The sequence below is a fragment of the Neophocaena asiaeorientalis genome, unplaced genomic scaffold, assembly GCF_003031525.2.
Source record: "Neophocaena asiaeorientalis asiaeorientalis breed wild unplaced genomic scaffold, Neophocaena_asiaeorientalis_V1.1 scaffold30, whole genome shotgun sequence".
In the NCBI taxonomy this organism is placed as follows: domain Eukaryota; kingdom Metazoa; phylum Chordata; class Mammalia; order Artiodactyla; family Phocoenidae; genus Neophocaena; species Neophocaena asiaeorientalis.
This window is the reverse complement of record NW_020174923.1, coordinates 10,739,565-10,763,262: the sequence shown is the minus strand read 5'-3', so window position 1 is coordinate 10,763,262 and position 23,698 is coordinate 10,739,565. Positions and strand designations below refer to the sequence as shown.

General features: G+C 43.9%; 1 protein-coding gene across 1 annotated transcript in view; it reads right to left on the bottom strand.

Moving 5' to 3' along the window:
- RNF213 (ring finger protein 213) overlaps positions 1 to 23,698 on the bottom strand; it is a 109,231-nt gene that overhangs the window by 56,625 nt on the left and 28,908 nt on the right. The window contains 12 exon segments of the mRNA XM_024761024.1: positions 1,320 to 1,469; positions 1,848 to 2,021; positions 3,997 to 4,177; positions 5,015 to 5,137; positions 6,274 to 6,363; positions 9,630 to 9,800; positions 12,477 to 12,630; positions 13,772 to 13,827; positions 14,608 to 14,830; positions 18,037 to 18,234; positions 19,381 to 19,637; positions 20,285 to 20,568. Of these exon segments, the coding sequence (XP_024616792.1) occupies positions 1,320 to 1,469; positions 1,848 to 2,021; positions 3,997 to 4,177; positions 5,015 to 5,137; positions 6,274 to 6,363; positions 9,630 to 9,800; positions 12,477 to 12,630; positions 13,772 to 13,827; positions 14,608 to 14,830; positions 18,037 to 18,234; positions 19,381 to 19,637; positions 20,285 to 20,568 (2,061 nt within the window).

Sequence of the window (23,698 nt, the reverse complement as noted above, 5' to 3'; positions counted from 1 at the left end):
ATGATACTGCAACCATGAACAAGAACAGGATAGCAGAGAAAAAGGATCACTCAGAGGAAAAAAAGAGTTCTTATAAATTAAATACATAAGAAGAGAGATTTAAAAATTTACTGGAAACGTTAGAAGGTCAAATTAAGGAAACTGCTCAGAAAGCAGAACAAAACACAAAGAGATGGAAAACAGGAGAGAAAATGTATGGAAGTCAGATGACCATTCCAGGAGGTCACATATCCAACTGTGAATTCCAGCAAGGGAAAAAATAACCACTTAACTAACACAAGAAGTTTCCCCAGAACTCAAGGACTTGGATTTCCAGATAAGAAAGACCCACTTAATTATGCCCAGTACAACAGATGGGAAACAGACCCATTCCAAGGCACATCATTAGGAAATTTCAGAATAAGGGGGACAAAAAGATATGAAGAGCTTCCTGAGAGAGAAAATATGTCATCCACAAAGGATAAGAATCACATCTGACTCTCAACAGTGACCCTGCAGAGACCATGGAGCCACAAATCCCAAATCCTGAAGGAAAACGTTTCCAGTCTGTACCTCTGCACCAAACAACAGATCTCATGTACGGGCAGACATTTTCAGACAGGCAAGGACTCCTGTGCCCCCTTCTCAGGAGGGACCAGAGGGTGTGTTTCACTAAAACACAGGTGTGAAAGCAGGGAGCCATGGGACCCAGGACACAGATCCAGCCGAGGACAGAAGCAGGACATCCCTAGGAGTGCATCCCTCCAGTCTGGGGAGAGTCCTTCTGAAAAATCAAACTGATTGCCTTGTGAGGAAATTCAAATGGTTGGTAAAGAGTCTGGGATTGAATTTAAAAACAAATACATTGAAAACAAAGCATAGGACAAGACAAGAATTTTAAATCTAGAGAAAACAGTTTGCACAGAAATGGAAGAGAATCATGGTATGTTTCATGGCTCGGGTATGAACCAGTGCATTTACACAGTCGTGACTATTTAAACCCTGAGGACTGATCTAATTAAAATTATGATAAAATTGGAGGAAAGGGAGGTTGGAAAGGTTATGTGTATAAGGCAGAAATTGGAAAAACAAGGAGATTTAACATTTAACATGGATAATGCTTAAACCTGAAAAATCAAGGAGATATTTAAGCATGCTATTTAGAGATATGGCAGTAATCACCAAAAAATTTTAACTTTGTTAAAAATTAACACATTTAAAAAAGCCTCCCGTCCAAGATAAAAGGTTGCTACTGGGATACATTTTTATCATATTCTCTTTTGACCCTTCTCCCCTGAGGACCCCTCAATTTTGTTTATTTTAATGCTTAAGAATATCACCTTTAATCAGGTCTTTTACCCTCCCATACAACTTCAGGAGAGAGTCAACATATGTTTTCTCATTCTTTAGAGTGACTAGTTCATTCTTTCTGAGACTCAGCACTTCCTTCATAGCGTGTTTTTTCTCGTGGGCTGGAAGACTTGTACTCTCTGAAAAAAAAGAAAAGGAAACCAATAGAACACACAAACATTCGCTTGTGGCAAGACATTTCTTCCACCCACATGAACATGCCCCACGTGCTGAGCTATGTGGAGGGTGACGCAGGGGGCTGCGTGCAGGGCCACTCCAAGACGTCCCCGTGTCAGCAGCATGGAATAAAAACAGCCAGTGCTCTGACAAAGTCAGTATTTTATCACTTTCCCATTATTTTCCTAAGGATTAGAAGCCATCGCCTGTCAACTTCCTGGTGAGAAGAGCCACTAATCATAAAGACGACAAAGACCGCCCCTCTACAAGACACACAGGCAAACACAGACGCTTCTTATCGTCTAACCCCTCATGAGCCTGAAGTCCACATCTCAACTTACTTAACCGCCAGATGTCAAGGAACTGATTCGTGTGTTTTATGATCAGCTCCAGTTGTCCAACTAAAATCGCTCCACTGATGAGGTCATTAGTAACTTTTGTGAACACAGAGTCAGCAGTGGCCATCAACTTCTTCCCTTCATCGGTAATATTTTCTAATATTTTCTCATTGATTCCTGATCAAGTTAAGAACAGAGTTAAAACGGTGGGCACCCCACTTCCTTCCCATGTTATTGAATTCCCAGTAACTTCCTCATTGCTCTGACCCAACTTCCATACAATAAAGCAGAGTCATTCCATGTTTCCAGATGTGCTTCTCACATCCCTCAAACTGATTGCCTTGTGAGGAAATTTTGCTTTGCCCAGGAGGTTTACATCTCACCCAAATTCATCTCCCAAAGGACTTCCTTCTTCATGAAGATGATTCCTCAAATGACCCAAGTCAGCCAGGAGAACCATGTTTCTCAGTTATTTTAAACCTGTGCCCTCTTCAGTATACTGAATATCTTTCTTAAACTAGACATCACCACCTTTAAAATCTCCCATTCTGAGAACACTTAGAGAAAAATAAACTGCACTAGGGATGCACTGACACCCCGTGAGGGTTATCTACGTGGTCTTAAGGAGGCATCTTCACAGCACATGGAAACAAGATAAACATCAGTGTAATGGCTATACTCTACACATCTTGGCTATCTTGCAAAATTTTGAATGTGAATTTTAGGATCAATTTAGAGGGCAAAATTTTCAAACATACTTAACCACCAGAAGGTTTCTCTCCCAGTCATACTAGGGTCATACAGTTGCGTCATGCCATTAAAAGCAAATAAAAAAGCTTTATTCACAATTGCAAAATCTTGGAAGTATCCAAGATGTTCTTCAGTAGGTGAATGGACAAACTGTGGTCCATTCACATAATGGAACATTATTCAGTGGTAAAAAGAAGTGAGGTATGAAAAGGAACCTTCAATGCATGTTGCTAGGCAAAGAAGCCAATCTGAAAAGGTTACAGAGTGTGTGATTCCAACCATATCACTTTCTGCAAAAGGCACAACTGCAGAAGAGGGGAGAGGGGAGGAATGAACAGGTGGAACACAAGGTTTTAGGGCAGTGAAACTATTCGGTATGATACGGTAATAGTGGATGCACATCATTAAACATTTGTCAAAACCCGCAGAAAGTACCAGAGTAAACCCAATGTAAACACTGGTCTTTAGTTATTAATAACATATCAATACTGGCTCATCAGTTATTACAATTGTACCACACTGAAGCAAGACATTAATAATAGAGGAAACTCTGTGTGTGGAGGGGCTAAATATGGGAAATCTCTGTACTTCCTGCTCAATTTTTCTATCAACTTAAAACTGCTCTAAAATATAAGGTCTATTAATTTAAAAGACACAAATGTAATATTTTCAAATGAGTAGTTTTTAATCATTACATAGGAATTCCACATCAATCTTCTTATTTTATCGCTACAACAACCCTGCCATTGAAGAAACTTAGCTTTTTGTTTTAAGGCTGTCCCAGTAATTTGATGAAACTGAGACGCAAAATAATCTAACTGTGGTGCTTTTCCACTAGATTTGAATCTAACGACTCACACATAAACCTGAATATAATGTTTTTAGAGAAATACACATCTCCCCCTCTTTGGTCACAAACGCTTGGGTCATGGAATGTACGGGTGGAAAAATCAGGCAGTACTTAGTTTTTGCTAAGGTCACCAGTATTGGATCGGACATTTATATGGATCTCAGAACAACAAAGAGAGGGTTTTAGACTCAGACACACTTGGGTTTTGATTTCAGTTCTTAACACTTATTCTTGGCAAGACCTTGGGTAAGTCCTATTACATTCTCCACCTCAGTTTCTTTGTCTGAGGACCCTCAGGACCACTTCAAGTATAAGACATCAGCATGGTAGCTGGTGTTCAGCAGCTCTTCTATGAATGGTGGCTTTCAGTGTTAGCTCTCAATTACAATACAAGATACTATGAACCTTCCTGGGTCCTTCCATCCAAGCTGCTTCTTTTGGCAAACATCAACCCATTCGAACTGACTCACAGGACAAATACTCTGCCCTACCCTTGGGTCAGGAGGCACCACTGGACAGAGCACATGTTCCCAGCACCCTCTGTGAACATACCATACAACTTGAAGAGATGATTGATTTCTGGCCAAGTGAGCAGGTGATTCAAAACCTCACCTAAGTCATCTACAAATTCCCCTCTACTTCTCGGCCAGGACTTAGTGATCACAGCAGACACAAGGATGCCACATTTCCTCAAGTCTTTATAAGAGATTTTCTCAAGGATACTGGTCTGAGACTACAAGAAAATGAATAAAGAGAGGGATATTTAGAAGGTTTTTCTGGTTGGTTTGTTTTTGAATAACAGAAGTAAATTACCCACCCAACAGCATTTCAGAAATCCCTCATAACTAGTTTTACAAAGCCTCAAAAAAACCAATTGTAAATAAAATGCTTAACTTTTCTTAGGGCATGTCCATTTTCCTGTGCACTGTCTCCGTAAGTGATGAACACTGGGGATGCGGAAACAGGTACCGACAGACACAACCCACAAGTCACCCCTCTTTCCTCTGGTTCAATGCCAGTTTCTACATTTTTCCTGGGACTTTCACATTATGAAAAACATCAAACATAATACAAGTAAACCATTAATACTGGTATCCTTTGTATTCCTAACTGTAATTCTTGTAAAGCTGCCTACAAACAACACATAAATTTTAATTCTCTTTCTAAGTGAATTGATAAAATCTTTTCAACTTCATACATTTTTCTTCCATAATGCTTTGCTAACCTTTGGGGTCTTCTACTGCATGCTAAGCAAGTGTTATTAGCAAGCAATAAAACAAAGGCTGGGTAGGTGGCAATGATAATAATGGGGCATTTAGGAGCAGCCTGTGAGATTTCTGGAGGTCACCCATGAACTGCTATGATACCATGCAGTAGCAGGAAGCTGAGTGGCATTTCAAGGAGTGGGTACAGGGTACTGGATTTCAGGCTGGGGAGGGGGATGCCCAGAGCCCATTCTTTGTATCGGTGCAGGGTCTCAGAACCAGCGGCACTTAATAGCCTTTAGTTGATGAAGACAGAAGGCAGGTGTGAACCCAAACGCAATTCCTGAGTGGGAAAGGTTGTTCACCTGGCAGATCGAGCCCACGGCTTCAATGGCACACATCTCAAAGCGTTTCGACACACTGTCTTCTGCACCTGCAGCATCCCAGTTAGTGTTACAGAAGGCAGAGATCTGGGAGAGAGGCTTCTCCTGCAAGACGGGAAGATGAGGGTGTGATAGGTTTGGGGTGCTGCCCTCTCAGACACTATGGAATGAAAACACCCTAGTAATTTTCACTTTCCTACTACTGTATCAGCTCCCCATTATTTTGACCTTCTTCCCATCCCATGCTAAGCATGTCCTCCCTGCCTCTAACCATTAGACCAACAAGGCAAAAATTCAAACAAGACCAAGAAGGCTAAAATTCCCACTTTGCAGAAAAAGCATCCGGCACAGCAGCTTGCAAAAGCAGGTAAATTTGAAAAAAAAAAAAAAAGGGCTTCCCTGGTGGCGCAGTGGCTGTCAATCTGCCTGCCAGTACGGGGGACATGGATTCAAGCTCTGGTCCGGGAAGATTCCCACATGCTGCAGAGCAACTGAGCCCATGCACCACAACTACTGAGCCTGCACTCTAGATCTTGCAAGCCACATCTAGTGAGCCTGCGTGCCACATCTACCGAGACTGCGTGCCACAGCTACTGAAGCCCGCACGCCTAGAGGCTGTGCTCTGCAACAAGAGAAGCCAGCGCAATAAGAAGCTCGCACATCGCAACGAAGAGTAGTCCCCGCTCGCTGCAACTAGAGAAGGCCTGCGCAGCAATGAAGACCCAACGCAGCCAAAAATAAATAAAATAAATGTATAACAAAAATATAAATTTTTAAAATTAATTAATTAAAAGAGGTTTCTTCTTTGCTTCTCTTTTCCTAAAAAGATCCATTTAACAGTTACGTAGAAAACCCTCATATCCTGTTTTTTAAAACCCGAATTTTCTAGGGTCACAGGCCTTAATTAAAAATGAGGAGCAATTTTGTGTTGTCCCCACTTGTCACTGGGTTTAATAAGGCTCTTGTCACCAACAGGCCACTTAGAGCCACAGCATATAGGGTTAGTGCCAATTAGAACCCCATGCATGCTGAGGGTTCCCCTGGTGCCCAGACCTTGTGCCCTTATTCTTCTCTGGAATACCATCTGCGGTCAAACTGTTAAGGCTGACTCAGAAATCATATGACAGAGTCATATGAACCCCATGCCCTGTCCATTCAAATGCAGTCATCACGTGTCTCGGTTGCTTCTCACGGTCTGGTTTTACCGACTTCCAAAAAGAACATCCCCCGACTTTCAGTACCTGTTTGAACCTCCCTTCCATGTCCCCCAGCAAGGATTCCTTCCAGCCATGCTCTGCAGGGAAGTTTATTTCCACCAGTCGCCTCCAGACCTGCAAAACCCACAGGTAAGGGACAGCCACTAAGACACCTATAGATGCCACAGTGGAATTCTATGAAGGAAGATGATTACGCACAGAGCTTCAGAGACACCTGGGTTCTGACTCATCTTTGTCAATGGTCTGCTGTGTCACTGGTGTGTCAGGGCAACCCACCTTAGCCTTATAAAACGAAGGGTCCTGACTGGGACAGGTCATCTCTACAGTTTCTTCCACTGTGTAACTGGTTTTTAACCTGAAAGGATTTCCCTCCATTGTTTTATTTCAAAAAATTTCAAACTTAACAGAAAGTTGCAATGACAGCACAAGGACACTCATATACCTTCAGCTAGACTCCCCAGTGTTTAAAGCGACTGCTTTATCTCTTTCTCTTTTGTGCTCCCTTTAGTCTCTCTAGAAATAGGCATTTTCTCTGCTGAACCATTGGAAGGAAGTTGCAGACGTCATGTCCCTTGGCCCATAAGTCCTGGGCAGGCATCCCCAACACCATGTCCCTTCTGCTACACATGGTAGTACAGGTGTCACTCTGAGGCCAGTTCACGTGGGTGTGACCTTTCTCGAGGAAGGGTCCATGTCCACATTTCTCTCATTGTCCACAGGTGTCCTTCCTGTTTGGGTCATGGATCCAACTGACGGACACAGACTGCATTTAGTTACCATGTCTCTTTTCTAGAAGAGTTCTCTGGCCTTTTCTGTTTTCCTTTCTGTTATGATGATGACAAAGTTTTTTTCTTTTCCATTATGGTTTACTACAGGATATTGAACATAGTTCCCTGTGCTATACAGTTGGGCCTTGTTGTTTACCTATTTTATATATTAGTAGTTTATATCTGTTAATCCCAAACTCCTAATTTATCCCTCCCAGACCCCCTTTCCCTTTCGGTAACCACAAGTCTGTTCTCTATGTCTGTGAGTCTGTCTCTAGTAAATAAGTTCGTTTGTGTTGTATTTTAGATCCCACATGGAAGTGACAGCATATGGTATTTGTCTTTCTCTGTCTGATTTACTCCACCTGATACGATAATCTCTAATACAATAATCCTCTTCTGCTCATTACTCATTGTGATACTCCAATTGCCTCAGATTTGGATAGTGGGAACCCCTGCAAGCTAGCTTCTGTCTCCTTTTTTTAAAAATCTAATAATTTTAGATGTACAGAAATACTGCAGAGATAGTATGGAGAGTTCCAGATACTCTCAGCCCAATTTCCCCGAGTGCTAACACGTTACGTAGCCATAGTACGTAATGCTAAGTAATTAGCATTGCTAGATTACCACGAACAAAACCACTGGCTTTATTTGGATTTCACCACTGTTTTCCCATGAACATCCTTTTACCATCCAGGATCTAACCTAGGATATCACCTTGGATCTAGTCCTGTCTCCTCGTGACATGTCACCACTCGACTTCAAGCACTTCTACTTTCTGGCAATACAAGGCGTTTCAGGCTGGCCTTTCACTTCTTCAGCCCCACCTCTAGAATCTGCTGTTCCTTCCAGAAGCACAGGTTTGGGGGGTTTTGGTTTTGGTTTTGGTTTGTTTTTTAGGGGAAATGACATTTAGAAGCCATGACTAGGGCTCTGGGTGTGCTCACGGACCTCGGTGTGTCAATCTCGAGGCCCTTTCGGTGGATGAAGTCAGGAACTGTTGTTGCTTTTTATTTTTTTAATTTTTAAAATATTTATTTATTTATTTATGGCTGCGATGGGTCTTCGTTGCCGTGCACGGGCTTTCTCTAGTTGCGGCGAGCAGGAGCTACACTTTGTTGCAGTGCACAGCTTCTCATTGTGGTGACTTCTCTTGTTGCGGAGCACGGGCTCTAGACACGTGGGCTTCAATAGTGTGGCTCGCCGGCTCTAGAGTGCAGGCTCAGTAGCTGTGGTGCAGGGACTCAGCTGCTGCGGATGTAGGATCTTCCTGGACCAGGGCTCGAACCCGTGTCCCCTGCATTGGCAGGCGGACTCCCAACCACTGTGCTACCAGGGAAGCCCCTGTTGTTGCTATTTATTTATTATACAGCAGGTTCTTATTCGTTATCTACTTTATACATATTAGTGTATATATCTCAATACCAATCTCCCAATTCATACCATGTCTCCATACAAATTTTAAGATTTTTTGTTCTAGTTCTGTAAAAAATGCCATTGGTAATTTGATAGGGATTGCATTGAATCTGTAGACTGCTTTGGGTAGTATAGTCATTTTCACAATATTGATTCTTCCAATCCAAAAACATGGTATATTTCTCCATCTGTGTGTGTCATTTTTGATTTCTTTCATCAGTGTCTCATAGTTTTATTAGTACAGGTCTTTACCCTGTTGTTGCTTTTTAAATCATGAGTTCACGCTATACCTCTAGCTCCTTCCAAACCACAGACCTCCTCCTCTCTCCCCTGGTCCACACATCCCTCCTCCAGTAAGAAAGAACCTGGGCTTCCAACAGCAGCAACCCTGTGTCCATCTGCTCAGCCTTAGAGTACACACAACATAGCTCCAGACTTGCTACACCCATTCCACTGCCAACAACAAAACTTCTAAACGAAGTTCAAGATGTATGTTTTCCTTGTTTTGACCTTAGACTCTGTCCCGGTGAGGGTGAGGGTGAGTGGTCAGAGTTCTGGGCTCTGGATTAATGATCTTCTCCCCTCTGTGTAGATAGGTAATAAGTTTGAAGAAGTCTGAGATGGAGTGAGAGTCATTTGTCTCTGTTCACGCACAGTCTCAGCTATGTGATTTTATAATGACTCCATTAAAGTATCCCTGGAAGGCAACAGCCTACTGAAGTCTGGTTTGATGACGTCAGAGGGCCATTTGGTTGGTTTGCTTATATCACTTTCTAGAACTTTGTCCTGGAGCCAACAGTCTTTAGGCCCTCCCTCTTCCTCCTCAGTGGCACAAGATTCTGTCCACACCTCTGTTTCTGGAAGCCCTCCCTGCCTCCCAACATTTTGGAACTGATTTCCAGTTTCCTCACATTCAGACGCCACTCTGCCCAGTTTCCCTTTCAAGTAGCTCTTGCTTCCGTCTTATTCTACTTTCAACATCATAAACCTGACTCATAACCTCAGCACTGGATCAGACTCGAATGCCCCTCCCCACCAGCCCAACAAGGTCTGTCCTCACCATTCAGCAGTCTCACCATCGGTGTGGGGACCATGGCCCACCCACCAGGGTGCCCGTGCCCTTGGGTCCTGTTAGGGGAGCAGCTGCCCATTCTGCAAACAAGACCCACTGGGTTCCCTGCACTCGGCAGGGCTTACCTTAATCTCCTCGCAGTAAGTGAAGGCGACGGAAAACGCATACTCGGTCCGGAACACGCCCTTTTGAAAAATTCTCTGAAGCCAAGATCTTGTAGCGGCGAGAGTCCCCTGGAAGACTATTTTTACTGAATTCTTCTTTCCAGTTTCATTTCCCTGTCCTCCTGCTGAATCCTGTCACCACAAGTGAGAGACAGAGAGTTTGATTGTCCCTGTGCTGTGGACCCAAAGGATCGTCCAGATGCCACTCCCTTCCCCCCTGCACCCCCGACACCACCTGTGCGCTCAGACTCACCGGCCCGGCCAGAGCCTGCGCATTCATAGCACTTTCATTTCCCTAGAGCATTTCGGCTTCACTCTGGGTGGGCAGTATGGGGGGACGAGGCAGGAGAAGGAGTGGCATGGATGCCCCATCAAATGACCCCAGGCAACTGTTAACAGAGGCAACTCTGCCTCGCCAATGCACAGACTTCCTGGACTCCGAGACGAGGAAGAGCTGACAAGCTTCCTCTGGACAGGTTGTGAAGGAGGCACCCAGGGCTCAGAGCTTCCAGCAGTTCAGAGAAGCCGAGCTAGTGTAAACCCTGCCCCTCAGTGACATGTTTGGTCTGCGGGCCAGGAGGTAAACCCACGTCCCCAACCACTGGTGCTCTTTCCTTGAGGTTCTCCCTTCATTCCCTCTCCCTGAAAAGCCCCTTTTCCCCGGGGTCAAGGGCTCTAAGGATGCCTCCCTCCCTCTCTCCCTCTCCTTCTCACCAGAAGCACCTTTACCACAAAGCAGATACAGCCCAGCCATCAGTCCCACTTAGAGGACTCTCCCAGTTCTGTGTGTGTTTCCTTTTGCTTCAACTGAGACCCTCAAATTGTGTAAGTGTCAGGACCCCCCAAAACTGGATCTGTTGGTGTCACTCCCTCCCTCCAGAGATGCCTGGCCCAAGGGCTAAAGACGTGGTGGCGAGGCAGCTGCCCAAGGAGCTGACAGCATGGTCAGTAACCAGGGCAAGTGCCAAGATGAGAAAGCACAAGCTATTTTCAAGGCACATAAAGGGTGCTGTACCCCGCCTCGTGGGAGCAGTTCTTCCCTGAAAGATTCGGGGAGCTCTGGGCAGCATGGGAGTGGTGGGCTGGGGTACAGGTGTGACGGGAGCATAGCACTCAGGATGTGGGTGGCAAGGGCCAGCGACAGTTCTGAGCTGAAAGCAGGACATGCTGATCCATGTGGAACATCCCCGCATGGTGCAGCAGCTTCTAGAATAATCTGGAAGTTTTAGCAGGGTGTGCATGCCATCTGTGATCTGGCATTGCCTAGATCTCAGCTCCATCTCCAGCCACACTAGGCTACCTGTGGGTCCTCCGGAGCAGCATGTTCCTCTCCTCCCTGACACTGCACGGGCTGCTCTCTCGCCTTGTGGGAACGTCAGCCCCTCCAAAGGCCCTTTGTTCCCAGGGCACCTGATCAACACTCCAGCTTAGCATTAAGCCACTGTGCTGCAATTATGTGCTCACAGGATGGTCCCCCTCCTACGCAACCCTGCTGCCAGGGACCCGTCTTCTCCATCTGGGTATCCCCTGCACCCAGCACAGATGATGGACGTAAGTGAATAACCCAAGTCTGAAAATCTACTCTAGAACCTTCAGCTTTGCTCCTTGTTTTTCTCGATCTGATGTCCTATCAATCCTATCAACTCTTTATGTCAGCATGCAACCAAAAGCTTTGCGAAAACTCTTCATATACTTTGGTTTTATTTAATTTCAGTTCTGCAAAGCTTTCTGCTTTTATGGCACAGGTAGAGTATTTGGATCAGACCGTGGATTACACTAATCTGAGATCCCAACCAACATTTAAGATAGTTATTTCTACAGGAACATATACCCTAAATAACTGACAAATTTCAAATTTCTTGAACACAGTTTATCTAGACATTGGCACCTGCCTATGATGGTTTAAATAATACCCACTTCAGGAGAAAGCAATCATCTTACCAACAGTGTTTATTTTTAAATGTATCCTTGGTATTTTAAAGAAGAAAAACGAAAAGGAACAAGTTAAAACATATACTTAATTATTTTATATCACTAACGTCCCAGTTCTGATGTGTCAAATGCTTAACCAATAAATGGTCGATCTAAATATGAAATCATCTATCACCTTCATGTGGAAGCTCAAACTCAAGCTGGTGAAGATCACACAACAATGGGAAAATATAAGCTGCGCACAACAAGCAACGTCACGGATGGAACTCAGAGATGTCACGTCAAGTGAAGAAAGCCAGACACAAAAAGGAAAGAGTTCAAAGATGGGCAAAACTAACCCATGGTGGTAGAGATCAGGAGAGTGGTTACCTCTGGGAGGTGTGGAGCGAGGGGGGACAGAGCTCTGGGATGTCCCTACAGCTTGATGAGGGAGATGGAGCCTGTGTGGAAAGGCTCTAAGGTGGGCACTTAGGTGTGTGGACCTCGCTACTGTATTTGAGTTTCAGTGAACAGGAATAAAGCTCAATAAATATGCATTTAGGTGGGGAGGTCCTTGCCTGAGGTCCCAGCCACTTGCAGAGCTCTTGGATTAACCCAGTCACAGCTGATACTCTACACTTGAGATCCTGCACTGCCTCCTTCCCTCCAACGCAAGCTCCGGAGAGCAAGCACGCAGACCCTAGTTCACCAAAATAGCCTCGATGCACAGAACAAAACCTGGCATCACGTAGGTACTGACAAATATCTGATGACACAATCAGCCACTCTGTGTCATTCCAGCAACCCTAGAATTAGCCTATCTCCTTTTTGAACGGAGGATGCTTCAGGTTCCATAGCTCTCCTGGGTACAACATTACGTGTACGTGTTCCACTTACCACTAGAAGTTTAAGTATAATAATTCTGCAAACAATCTCAGCAGATAAGGCAGGCATCTCATAAAACGTGTATTCTTTTGTTATTCTGCAGGTAGTTTCGTGAAGTTTCAGGCACACAGTCAAGTAGGACTGTATCAAGGGCTCCTCAAGAATCCTACCCCACAAAGAGTTGAAAGAAATCAATGAAGTAATTTAGGAGGAATGAGAAAACAGTACCCCTTATCCATGACGAGTTCCTTCCCTTTAAAACACCTACAAGGAAGGCGTGTACTTGATCCCATATAGGTTAACATCCAGGACATTTCCATCTGTCTTGAACTTGGGATTAAGATAAAAAGGAAACAAAGTCCTTTTGGTTTGCCTCCACGGTATGAACTATTTTAACAAAAGCAAGTTAAACTATTTCCAAGTGTATTCCTTTGTTTGAAAAAAATCTTAGGGATGCATATTACCAAAGATTCAAATACCATATAAATTTTTTTAAAAATCAGGAAGATACAGGGAGGGAGAAAGAGAAAGAAATGCTAGAAGAATATATCCTGGGATATCCTGTGCATGAAATCTCTTCCCGCTCTGCATGGACTTGCTTACTGGTTGACACATGACCAGAGCTGAGAGTTAGGGAGTTGATCAGAGTGGGGTTTAGAAGGCAGCATGAGAAAGGAATTAACTGGGGCAATTCTGTAATACACAGAATTAGGGGGGGGTCCCTGAAGCCCCAGGTGCTTGATGTTAATGAAGACCTGACACCCCCACCTCCATCCTGAACACCCTACTAATTCAGATGAGGTGATCCTGGCAGTGCTCCAAGAATCTCAGAAAATACCTTCTCTCCCACAGGTACATTTCTATTGTTCTGCATTCGGTACACTGTGCCTTCTGGGTATCAGAGGTCACACAAATTTGCAGGAGCAAATAATCTCAGATGATTTTGGAAAGCTAACTTTGATTGTTATTTTCAACTTCCCTGACTTGTAAAAAAAATTTGAAGACTAAATGCTGATGAAATGCAGGATGCAAGCATGAATATGTAATATGATGGTGATCACTTAAAAATAAATGACAAAAATGCACAGGAAAAAAGACCAGATGGAAATAAACCAAAATCTTAGCAGCTGATTTCTATGCTTTTCCCTTTTTTAAAAAGTAGGATGATTACATTAATACCTTGAAAAAAGTAGTGGGATATATATTAATTTATGACCTTCCACTAATGACAGCAAATATGGGATACAGCCAATCAGTAGGCGATAACCGTGTGCAGGAGAGAGACTACACTTTACTTTTCTACTTACTTTTCCCGAAACATATCCAGGAGGTGCAACAGCATTTCAAAAGTACTCTTAATACTCTAGGGTGGCGAAGAAAAGAAAAAAAAGAGGATTTAATCATGATGCCACCATCTTTGCTAAAACAGACCCCCCAAAATCCAACATAAATAGGGCATAATAATTATTTTCTTTCTATAAACAAATTTTAAGGGGTTCAAATACTAATCTTATACCTTCTACAAATAAAACTCAGTTTTTAAAATTATACCATTTTGGGGACTTCCCTGGTGTCCAGTGGTTAAGAATCCACCTCCCAATGCAGGGGATGGAGGTTCGATCCCTGGTTGGGGAACTAAGATCCCACATGCCACAGGGCAACTAAGTCCACGCCACAACTACTGAGCTCACGTGCCACAACTAGGGAGAAGCCTGTGCGCTGCAACAAAGACCCCGCACGCAGCAACAAAAGATCCTGCATGCCGCAACTAAGACCCAAAGTAGCCAAAAATAAACAAATATTTTTTTTTAAATAAAATAATACCATTTTATCCACCCCCAAAATGGGAAAGGACAGAGAGCAATTAGGAAGTGGACCAATACTCAGAATAACTTCTAGCCCTGCCCTGCACAATCACACATACCCAAAGGCTACTGTTTTATTGAGTTCTATTTACTGAAACAGAGTAACTCAAGGAAACCAACACTTTACCCTATGAAATATTGACCCCTCCTGGTTCTCTTTTTTCTAAATGCTTTACCCTGTCAGGTTTTCAGAAAAGGAGAATCACACATTCTGACTGATTCGGTTTTGATCTGCTTTTGCTAAGCAAGGACTCAAGAGCCGATTCCAGACAACAAACCTGGGAATTTCTGCTGGAGATTTCCTCAAGTCCTTCAAGCCGGTACCAAGTCCCTAGAAGACAGTCCAGGATATGAGCAGGTGAGTAACTCAGGTAGTCGGTGAGGTCTTCCATGTAATGAACCAAGTTACTCAGAGGGAGCAAACTGAACCAGGATCGGAACAGATACTCATCCACATTTAGCAAATGCCTGTTCTTTCCCATTAGCTGGAGTAATTGTTTCCTATATAAGGGAAAATTGGAACAGAAAAAAAGGGCAACAGTGAGATCAGTAAAACAGACCAAGTTAGTTAAAATTATGTTAGAAAGGACCTGAAAAGTTCTGATTTCAAAAATGATTTAAATGCTAAGAACTCAATCAAATGAGAAGTAAATAATAATACATTAAGGATTCAGCAACATGGATGAACTCTGAGGACATGATGCTCAGTTAAATCAGCCACTTACAAAAGGACAAATACTCTGATTCCACTTATGTGAGGTCCCTAGAGGAGCCCGATTCATAGAGACAGACAGTAGAGTGGTGGGTGCCAGGGGCTGGTGGTGAGGGAGGGAGTAGACAGTTGTTGTTTAATGGGGACACAGTTTCAGTTTTACAAGATGAAAAGTTCTGGAGACGGATGGGGGTGACAGTTGCATAACAATGTGAATGTACTTAATGCCACTGAAGCGTACACTTAAAATGATTAAAATGGTAAATTGTAGGTTAGGTATATTTTATCACAATAATAAAAGAATCCACCCCAAATTAAGCACTTTCCAGCTTTACTGAGATACAACTGGCATATGACGCTGTGTTACGGTTAAGGTTAAATGTGTTGATTTGATACTCTTTCTTATTGCAAAATGATTACCACCATAGCATTACTTGATAGCTACACCCACTGTGTCATATAGTTACCATTTCTTTTCTGTGGTGAAAACATTTTCTGCGGTGAAAACATTTAAAAGTTGCTACTCTCTTAGCTTACTGTAAGTAAACAATACAGTATTGTTAACTATAGTTACCATGCTGTACGTTAGCTCCCCAGAACTAATTTCTCTTCAGAGTACTGAAGTCTGTACTCTTTGACCAACATCTCCCCTTTTCCCCACCTCCCAGCCCCTGGTAATCACCATTCTACTCTCTGCTTCTGTGAGTTTGACTTTTTTACATTTCACATATAAGTGATATCGTACAGTATTTGCCTTTATCTATCTGACTTATCTCACTAAGCATAATGCCCTCAAGGTCCATCCATGTGTTGCAAGTGGCAGGATTCCCTTTTTTTTGTGGCTGAATAATACTGCATCATATATACATATATATGACGATATACACAAGTATATATACATCATATATATGTATACACACACACATATATACACCACTGCTTCTTTATTTGTTCATTTGTTGATGGACACGTAGGTTGCTTCCACATCTTGCCTATTGTGAATAATGCTGCAATGAACACAGGGGTACAGATATCTCTTCGAGATACTTACTTCATTTCCTTGGGCTACATACCCACAAGTAGGACTGCTGGCAATCCTATGGCAGTTCTTTTTTTAACTTTTGATACTGTCTTCCATTGTGGGTGCAATAATTTATGAACTAAGCATGTTGATGCGTGAATAAGCAAGTGCCCTGGATCAAACAGTCTATGCAAACCCAGTCCGGGGAAGGTCTTTAAATTATGCTGTTCTGTAACACTGTCCTGGAGACCCGAAAATATGACAATGGGAAAGTAAATACAGCCAAGTGCCACAGAAGCGACAGAGGCTACGCGAAACATATGGATGGATAAAGCTTCACTATATACTAAAGGCCACTTTTGCCTAAAAGACACGATCTTTAAGACCAATGCTAATGTTTGTCATTCTCCAGCTAAATTTCTTCTAGATAGTCAGTCTTCTAGATAAATGCCCCTTGAAGGGCAATTTAAAATATATATAATTATATAAATAATCTTAATTTGGCTTTAATTTCAAAACATTCCAATAATAGTGAAGAAGAAATAATTCAGCTCACTCACTATTTCAATCCCTAAAAACCTATAGGCTAGATCCTATTGGATTAGGGGCGGGGAGGGCAGATGAGAGACTTGGAATAGTTTCTTTGACAAAAAACAAAGTAAATGGGGAATGTTATCTGTGCTTGGAAGTAAGTGTTAGTATTAATTTTTTTGTACTGAATTTGTATTTTTTATTTAGCTTTTGTACTTAAATTTGATTTACCATTTTTCTTTTATGGATTGTGCTTTCTGTGTCTTCTCTAAGAAATCTTTCCTTGCCTCAAAATAGTACTTCACTACCTCAAGATGTGCACCTACAATGTGCAAAGCCTCTGACCTGTGAAATTCTACTTTCAGGAATTTATCTTGAGGAAATAATTGGACAGGGAAAATTACAAAGAAGTGCATCAAAGCATGCTTACAAAGCGAAAGTGCAGAAATAATCCAAGTGTCCAGGCAGAGAGAACCGGCTAAATCAAATTTGCAACACTAAGCAGTCATTATAAAAGTAGGTATATATTTACTGGCAAAAAAAATCGTTCACAATATACTGTTAAATGAAAAAAAGAAGGTTGGAAAACAGGATAAAACAGAATCAATAATCTATCATAGAGGCGGGGCAGGGGGGAATTGCATGAAACCAGACAAAAGGTGCAAACTTCCAGATATAAGATAAATAAATGCTATGGATATAACATACAACATGATAAATATAATGAACACTGCTCTGTGTTATATATGAAAGCTGTTCAGAGAGGAAATCCTAAGAGTTCTCATCGCAAGGGAGAAACTTTTATTCTCTTTCTTTAATTTTGCACCTATGAAATAATAATAGATGTTCACTAAACTTATCGTTGGTCATCATTTTGCAATGTAAGTCAAATCATTATGCTGTACACCTTAAACTTATACAGTGCTATAGGTCAATTATATCTCAATAAAACTGTAAGAAAAATAAAGAAAAATACATAATTTGTGGCCTCTCCCGTTGCGGAGCATAGGCTCCGGACGCGCAGGCTCAGCGGCCATGGCTCACGGGCCCAGCCGCTCCGCAGCATGTGGGGTCTTCCCGGACCGGGACATGAACCCGTGTCCCCTGCATCGGCAGGCGGACTCAACCACTGCGCCACCAGTGGCTCATGGGCTCTAGAGCATAGCCTCAGTAGTTGTGGTGCACGGGCTTAGTTGCTCCAAGGCATGTATCTTCCCAGACCAGGGTTCAAACCCGTGTCCCCTGCACTGGCAGGCGGATTCTTAACCACTGAGCCACCAGGGAAATCCCCTAAAATCTTTAAAGAAGTAATTTAAAAAGAAGTGATATATTACTTCCATTACTAAAAGCAGGAATGAGTGGGTACTAAAAGTCCATTGGAGATCTTGGAAGCACAGTTATGATTCCAAGATTTACATACGTAAGTGCAGGTCTGTAACTTACTCATCTGCTCTTTTTTCCCGAAACTCAGAGAAGGAGATGCCTTCAAGGGCTGCCCAGGTGTCCTCGGGCTGCACGCCTGAGTCCTGGGCTGGTGAGGACAGGTCCATGCAGTGGTGCAGCACAGGCAGGGCACACACCCAGTGGTCAACCTTTCTGTCCATGCACATTTGGCACAGGTTTACCATGGATGCTTGCCAGCTAGAAAGGGAACAGAGATCCCATGTGAGCCCAGCATGGCCAGTGTCAGGCCAGCCCCGGGGGTCCGACATCCACCAGCGAAGGGACAGCTCCTTGCACAGAGCATAAGATAAGAGCGCTCCGGGTGTCTGAGCACAGAGTGACCAGATCAGGGAGAAACCTCAGGGGCCCCCTCGGCACCCCCAAAAAGCATCAGGCACTGAACTGGCCCTTTCGAAGCCCCAGAGCAAACTCCTGGTGGCATCTTTCCATCCTCCTTGACAGTGGAGGAGACAGAGGTTCAGAGAGGCATGTGATCTATGCAAGGCCCCCTGTGCCAGAGCGGGGGCTTGAACCCAGGTCATCTGGCAACAGTAAATCTACATATAAAGCAACTTTTTACATGTAAGGAAGGAGCCTATAAATAATACACGGCATGTTCCCTACAATCACAAAACACGGATGTTTCTTAAGACCTGGAAACACTTGTACATTTGCCAGCATTTCTTCTCTCTTTCAAAATGAACAGGGTTTAACTGGGTGTTTTAAATTTGTAAAACCACAAGGCAGGTGTTCCATAAGACTGACTGCTCAGAGAAGGCTGCCCAATATCACCCTGAAGTTCAATTCAAACAGCTCCAGAAAAAAGACCTTGGGACCATCAGAGGGTTCTGGGGCGGCGCCTCCACCCAGTGAAACATGAGTGCCTTCAGGACAGGCCGCGGCCTCCACACCACGAGTGCTCCGGGCCCAGCGCAGTGACGCTCTGGCTCGTGAACTGGGCACAGCAACTGCAGAGGCCACGGGGAGGGCACCCACAGTACTTCCACAAACATCCTCAAGTCCGGCTTCGTTGTCTTACCATGACCCCCCCGCCAAATACACGCACGTGGGGCTGAGTCATGATACACCTTAAAACTGCTCAAAAGCAGGGTACTCAGGAGAACGTGAATAAGATGAAAACTAGCACATCGGCTAGAAAATGCTAGCGGGACACACACTGACGTGACAACAGTGAGCAGTAAAGTTACGGCTAGTTTTTATTCCTTGCATGTCTTCATCCATTCTCTGACAAGCACTTATTTTTATCATCAGATAAAAACCATTAGAGAGCTAGAAAATCTTTACACACACACACACACACACACACACACACACACACACTACCTCTGAGATGTTTCAAGGATGTGGATCAGATCCTTGCGAAGGGCATCCAGTGAACTGGCATTCGAGCAAAGGAGGTAACAGAGTGAGCCCAGGTCACTTTCCGATAAGACAAAGTGAAATTTTTCCACTGAGAAAAGGACAATCAGGCCCATTCTCAATTTACTCCTCACTGGGCAGTCTTCAGGCAGAGGGTCCCCACTCATTTCCAGAAATGGTGCCATTTTCTTTGTCAAACATTCCCACAGGTGCTTTCTCACCTGCTCCCAGGAGAAAAGGGAGATACAGAACCATGGCATTGAACCCACCAGAGGTGTCAAGAGCTGCCCATCACTATGCTTACTTCCCCATCAGCTGGGCAGGGAGGCCTCTGTGGAGGGGTCACCCACTGCCTGCCTCCCCACTAAACCCTGAGCATCCCCCTCGCCCTGGGTCTTCGGGAGGTGCCACCACTGGTACGTCCAAAGGCCTCAGCATGATGGAGGGGCTATCAAGTGGGGGGTCCTGAGCCTTGTAAGGATATACTGGTCATCTCAGGTGTGGCTCCAGGTCTGTCTCAAAAATGCCTAAGCCATACCACAGAGAAGGTGGAGATGCAGTGAAGGGCACCAGCCTTCTTGTGGTGGAGGGGAAGGGCAGGTGAGGGGGTGGGACCAGTGGTGGAGGGGGGCAGGTGAGGAGGTGGGACCAGTGGGGGGGGCAGGTGAGGAGGTGGGAGGAGGAAGAAAATGGGGAGGACAAAGAATTCCCTAGAGGTGGCACTAGGAGAAAAGGGACTGAAATATCCTGCCCCCATCCACCTGGTCCACTGATTCTCGGGGTCATCTGGCCACTAGGAGGTGGAGTGATGCTGAGTGCCCAGGAGGAAGAGAAGGGAGCTGTTGCTGACACCCCTGAGACCTGGTACCTCCTTCTCTTCGTACTGCAGAGTGCTCCACAGCTGTTCTTCTCCTTCATAGATCATGGGCACCCGAATGACAGAATAAAACTGCTGGAACTGGGTGAAAAAGTTCTTTAAATTGATGGCATTCCAGGTCTCAAGGATGCTGAAGATGTGGTCCAGCATGACCGCAGCCGCGATCTGCTTCCCTTTCACCAACTTTTTCCTTGTACCATCTGTTAGATAATCCACGAATTTCTGCCACTTCCCAGAGGGCCTCCTACAAATTATATCATCGTACTGGTGCCAGTCTAAGATTAAAAGAGCAATGTTATACTTAGGAGCATCAAAACCCACTAGACCTGGACACTCCACCCTGGAAGGCTGATCTTGACCAGAAGAAATAGGATGAAGGAGCCAAGGAAAGGAAGAAAGACAGGTACGTCACAGAACGTGGTAAACAGAAGGCAGCCAACACTTGCTCCATCCAGGTATCCATCCACAGATAAACAACAGGGGGCCTGGCCCCTGGGTGGAGCACGGCTGTTTAGGACAAGTAAGCTGGACACCCTACAGTGAATTGAGTGAGGCACACGATTCAGCTGCCCTGAAAATACTTGAAACATGTCTTTGTCGAACTAGATGGTTCAGCACAATTGGTACATGAGTTCCTTAGAAAATGACCACACAGAGGTCAAAAATTTCGTACTGAAACTGCATCCCTCACTAGCACTTGTGCACCATTTTGGTATGTTACTTGGTGCAAGTGCCCATTTCCTCTGTCCTGGGAACCATGGTGCCCACTCCATGAAGGACGGTACAGGTCACATGGCAGACAAAACAGCCCTTGACATGGGACAAGGGCTGAACCCATGGCTGCTCTTATAACCAGCTGAAATGATATGAGTACAGACCCAGAAAACCCAGGAAAATCAATTGTCAAATAATTAGAAGGCAAAGAGGTCAGTAAGGCACCAGAGGCAACACAAGTGCATAAAAACAGCCATGAAAATCAGGAAGTCCAGCCTCTGAACAGGCCTCCTTCTCCTCACTGTGCAGTCTGCTCTTTGCTGGAAGTCCCCACTCAGCCATCCCTGCCCCATCCTGGCCCTTCCCAGCGATAACTTGGAATCACTGTTTGGATCTGACCTCAGGCATCACCTCCTGTGGAAGCTTTTCCTGCTCCATATGGTATGGGACACAGTGGCTCTCTCTCGGTTTTATAAAAACGCTCTCCCAGACAAAAGGTGAGTGAGAGCTGCTGGCCTGGGATGGCCAGTGCTATGGAGGTGAAGGGAGTGCCAGTCAACGTCCTGGGCATGGGATACCCTCGACGCCGGGACGGTGGGACAGGGAGGGACATTAATGGTCTTGGTCTTGAAGAATCTACTAGCAGAAATAAAATATTTAAGTTCCAAACCCCCAGAGAAAAGAGAAAGAAAATCCAAAAGTTAGAAAAAGTACAAAAAAGAACAAGGAAACAAGGTAGAGAGAAAAGACATGATTATTTGTCAAAAGTTGAGTCTTCCACTGACAGTCTCAATTCATGCCAATTGGCTAAATTCACCCATTAAAGATGATTAGATTGGGAATTCCCTGGTGGTCCAGTGGTTAGGACTCCACGTTTCCACTGCATGGGGCACAGGTTCGATTACCAATCTGGGAACTAAGATCCAGCAAGCCATGTGGCACGGACAAAAGAAAAAAAAAAAAAATGATGATCACATTGAATGGATGGAAAGAAAAAAAAAAAAAAACCAACAACAGTCCAGCGAAACAGAGACGGGGCTGCAAGAGTTGAACTTGAGAGCAAACAGCAAGAGTTGGGACAAAAGCAGAGAGGCTAAGAGGGTAGGCAAGGAATGCAGACACAGCAGAATCAGTTTCAGGCAAAACACAGCACAAGGAAAGAGGCACTGGAAGGGATAGAGCGCTCGTGATGGCTGTTTCTGCCACCAGCACACATATCTGCCGTCTGGGTCTCCCCCATGTCACAGAGCTGGAGCCCAGAACCTCCATTCTGCCCGTCTTGCCACAGTGGGTTCTACCAATGAGAGCACTCACAGGAGGCTTAGAAGGAGGGAGAGAGGACGGAAGTCATCTCTCTCTCTGTTTATTGGGACTGATGAAAACTACATTTATTTAAGATAAACCACCACCACACCAAATAAAACAAAGCATAAAACTTCTCTCAATCAACAAGAGTGACTTCCAGACACTCCTCCCAAATCACCTGCATTGATGATGTCAGGGGCTGGGGCACTTCCCCACCTGGGCTCAAGTAGTGACCTCCAGACCCTCGGAAGCCAACAAAGGCCCTCCCTGGCACTCCCATTAGGCCTTCCATTGGTTACTATGACTGACCTCCTTACTGCTTAAAACTCTTGATTTAACCCAACTCACCAGGGTACCATCTCCCAGGGAGCTCCAATGTCAACCTACCAACAGGGCCTCTAAATAGAACGGCCCACACCAAGAAGTAGGCAGTTTAAGTGCCCGTGCAACAATAAGGAAAAAGCTTTAACACTCATTTTTTAAAAAAGCTTGCAAAGTATAATTATTGAAAAACACTAGAACAATATCACGATTAAGAAAAAAGCATCTGAAAATAATCTGGCAATTCTGAGTTACTCTACAACCTAAAAATCTGTTTAATGATAAACAGCTCATACAACTCAATATCAAAAAACAAACAACCCAATCAAAAAATGGGCAGAAGACCTAAACAGACATTTATCCAAAGAAGACATACAGATGGCCAACAGGCACATGAAAAGATGCTCAACAGCACTAATTATTAGAGAAATGCAAATCAAAACCACAATAAGGTATCACCTCACACTGGTCAGAATGGCCATCATCAAAAAGTCTACAAATAAATGCTGGAGAGGGTGTAGAGAAAAGGGAACCCTCCTACACTGCTGACAGGAATGTAAATTGGTACAGCCACTATGGAAAATGGTATGGAGGATCCTTAAAAAACTAAAAATAGAGCTACCGTATGATCCAGCAATCCCACTCCTGGGCACATATCCAGAAAAGATGAAAACTCTATTTCGAAAAGATACATGCACACCAATGTTCACTGCAGCATTATTTACAATAGCCAAGACATGAAAGTAACCTAAGTGTCCATCAACAGATGAATGGATAAAGAAAATATTATGTGTGTGTGTGTGTGTGTGTGTGTGTGATGGAATATTACTCGGCCATTAAAAAAGAACGAAATATTGCCATATGCAGCAAGTGGATGGACCTAGAGAATATCATATTAAGTGAAGTAAGTCAGACAGAGAAAGGAGAATATTATACGATATCACTTGTATGTGGAATCGAAAAGATAATACAAATGAATTTATTTACAAAACAGAAACAGACTCACAGACAAAGTAAACAAACATGGTTACCAAAGGAGAAAGTGAGGGGGAAAAGGATAAGTTA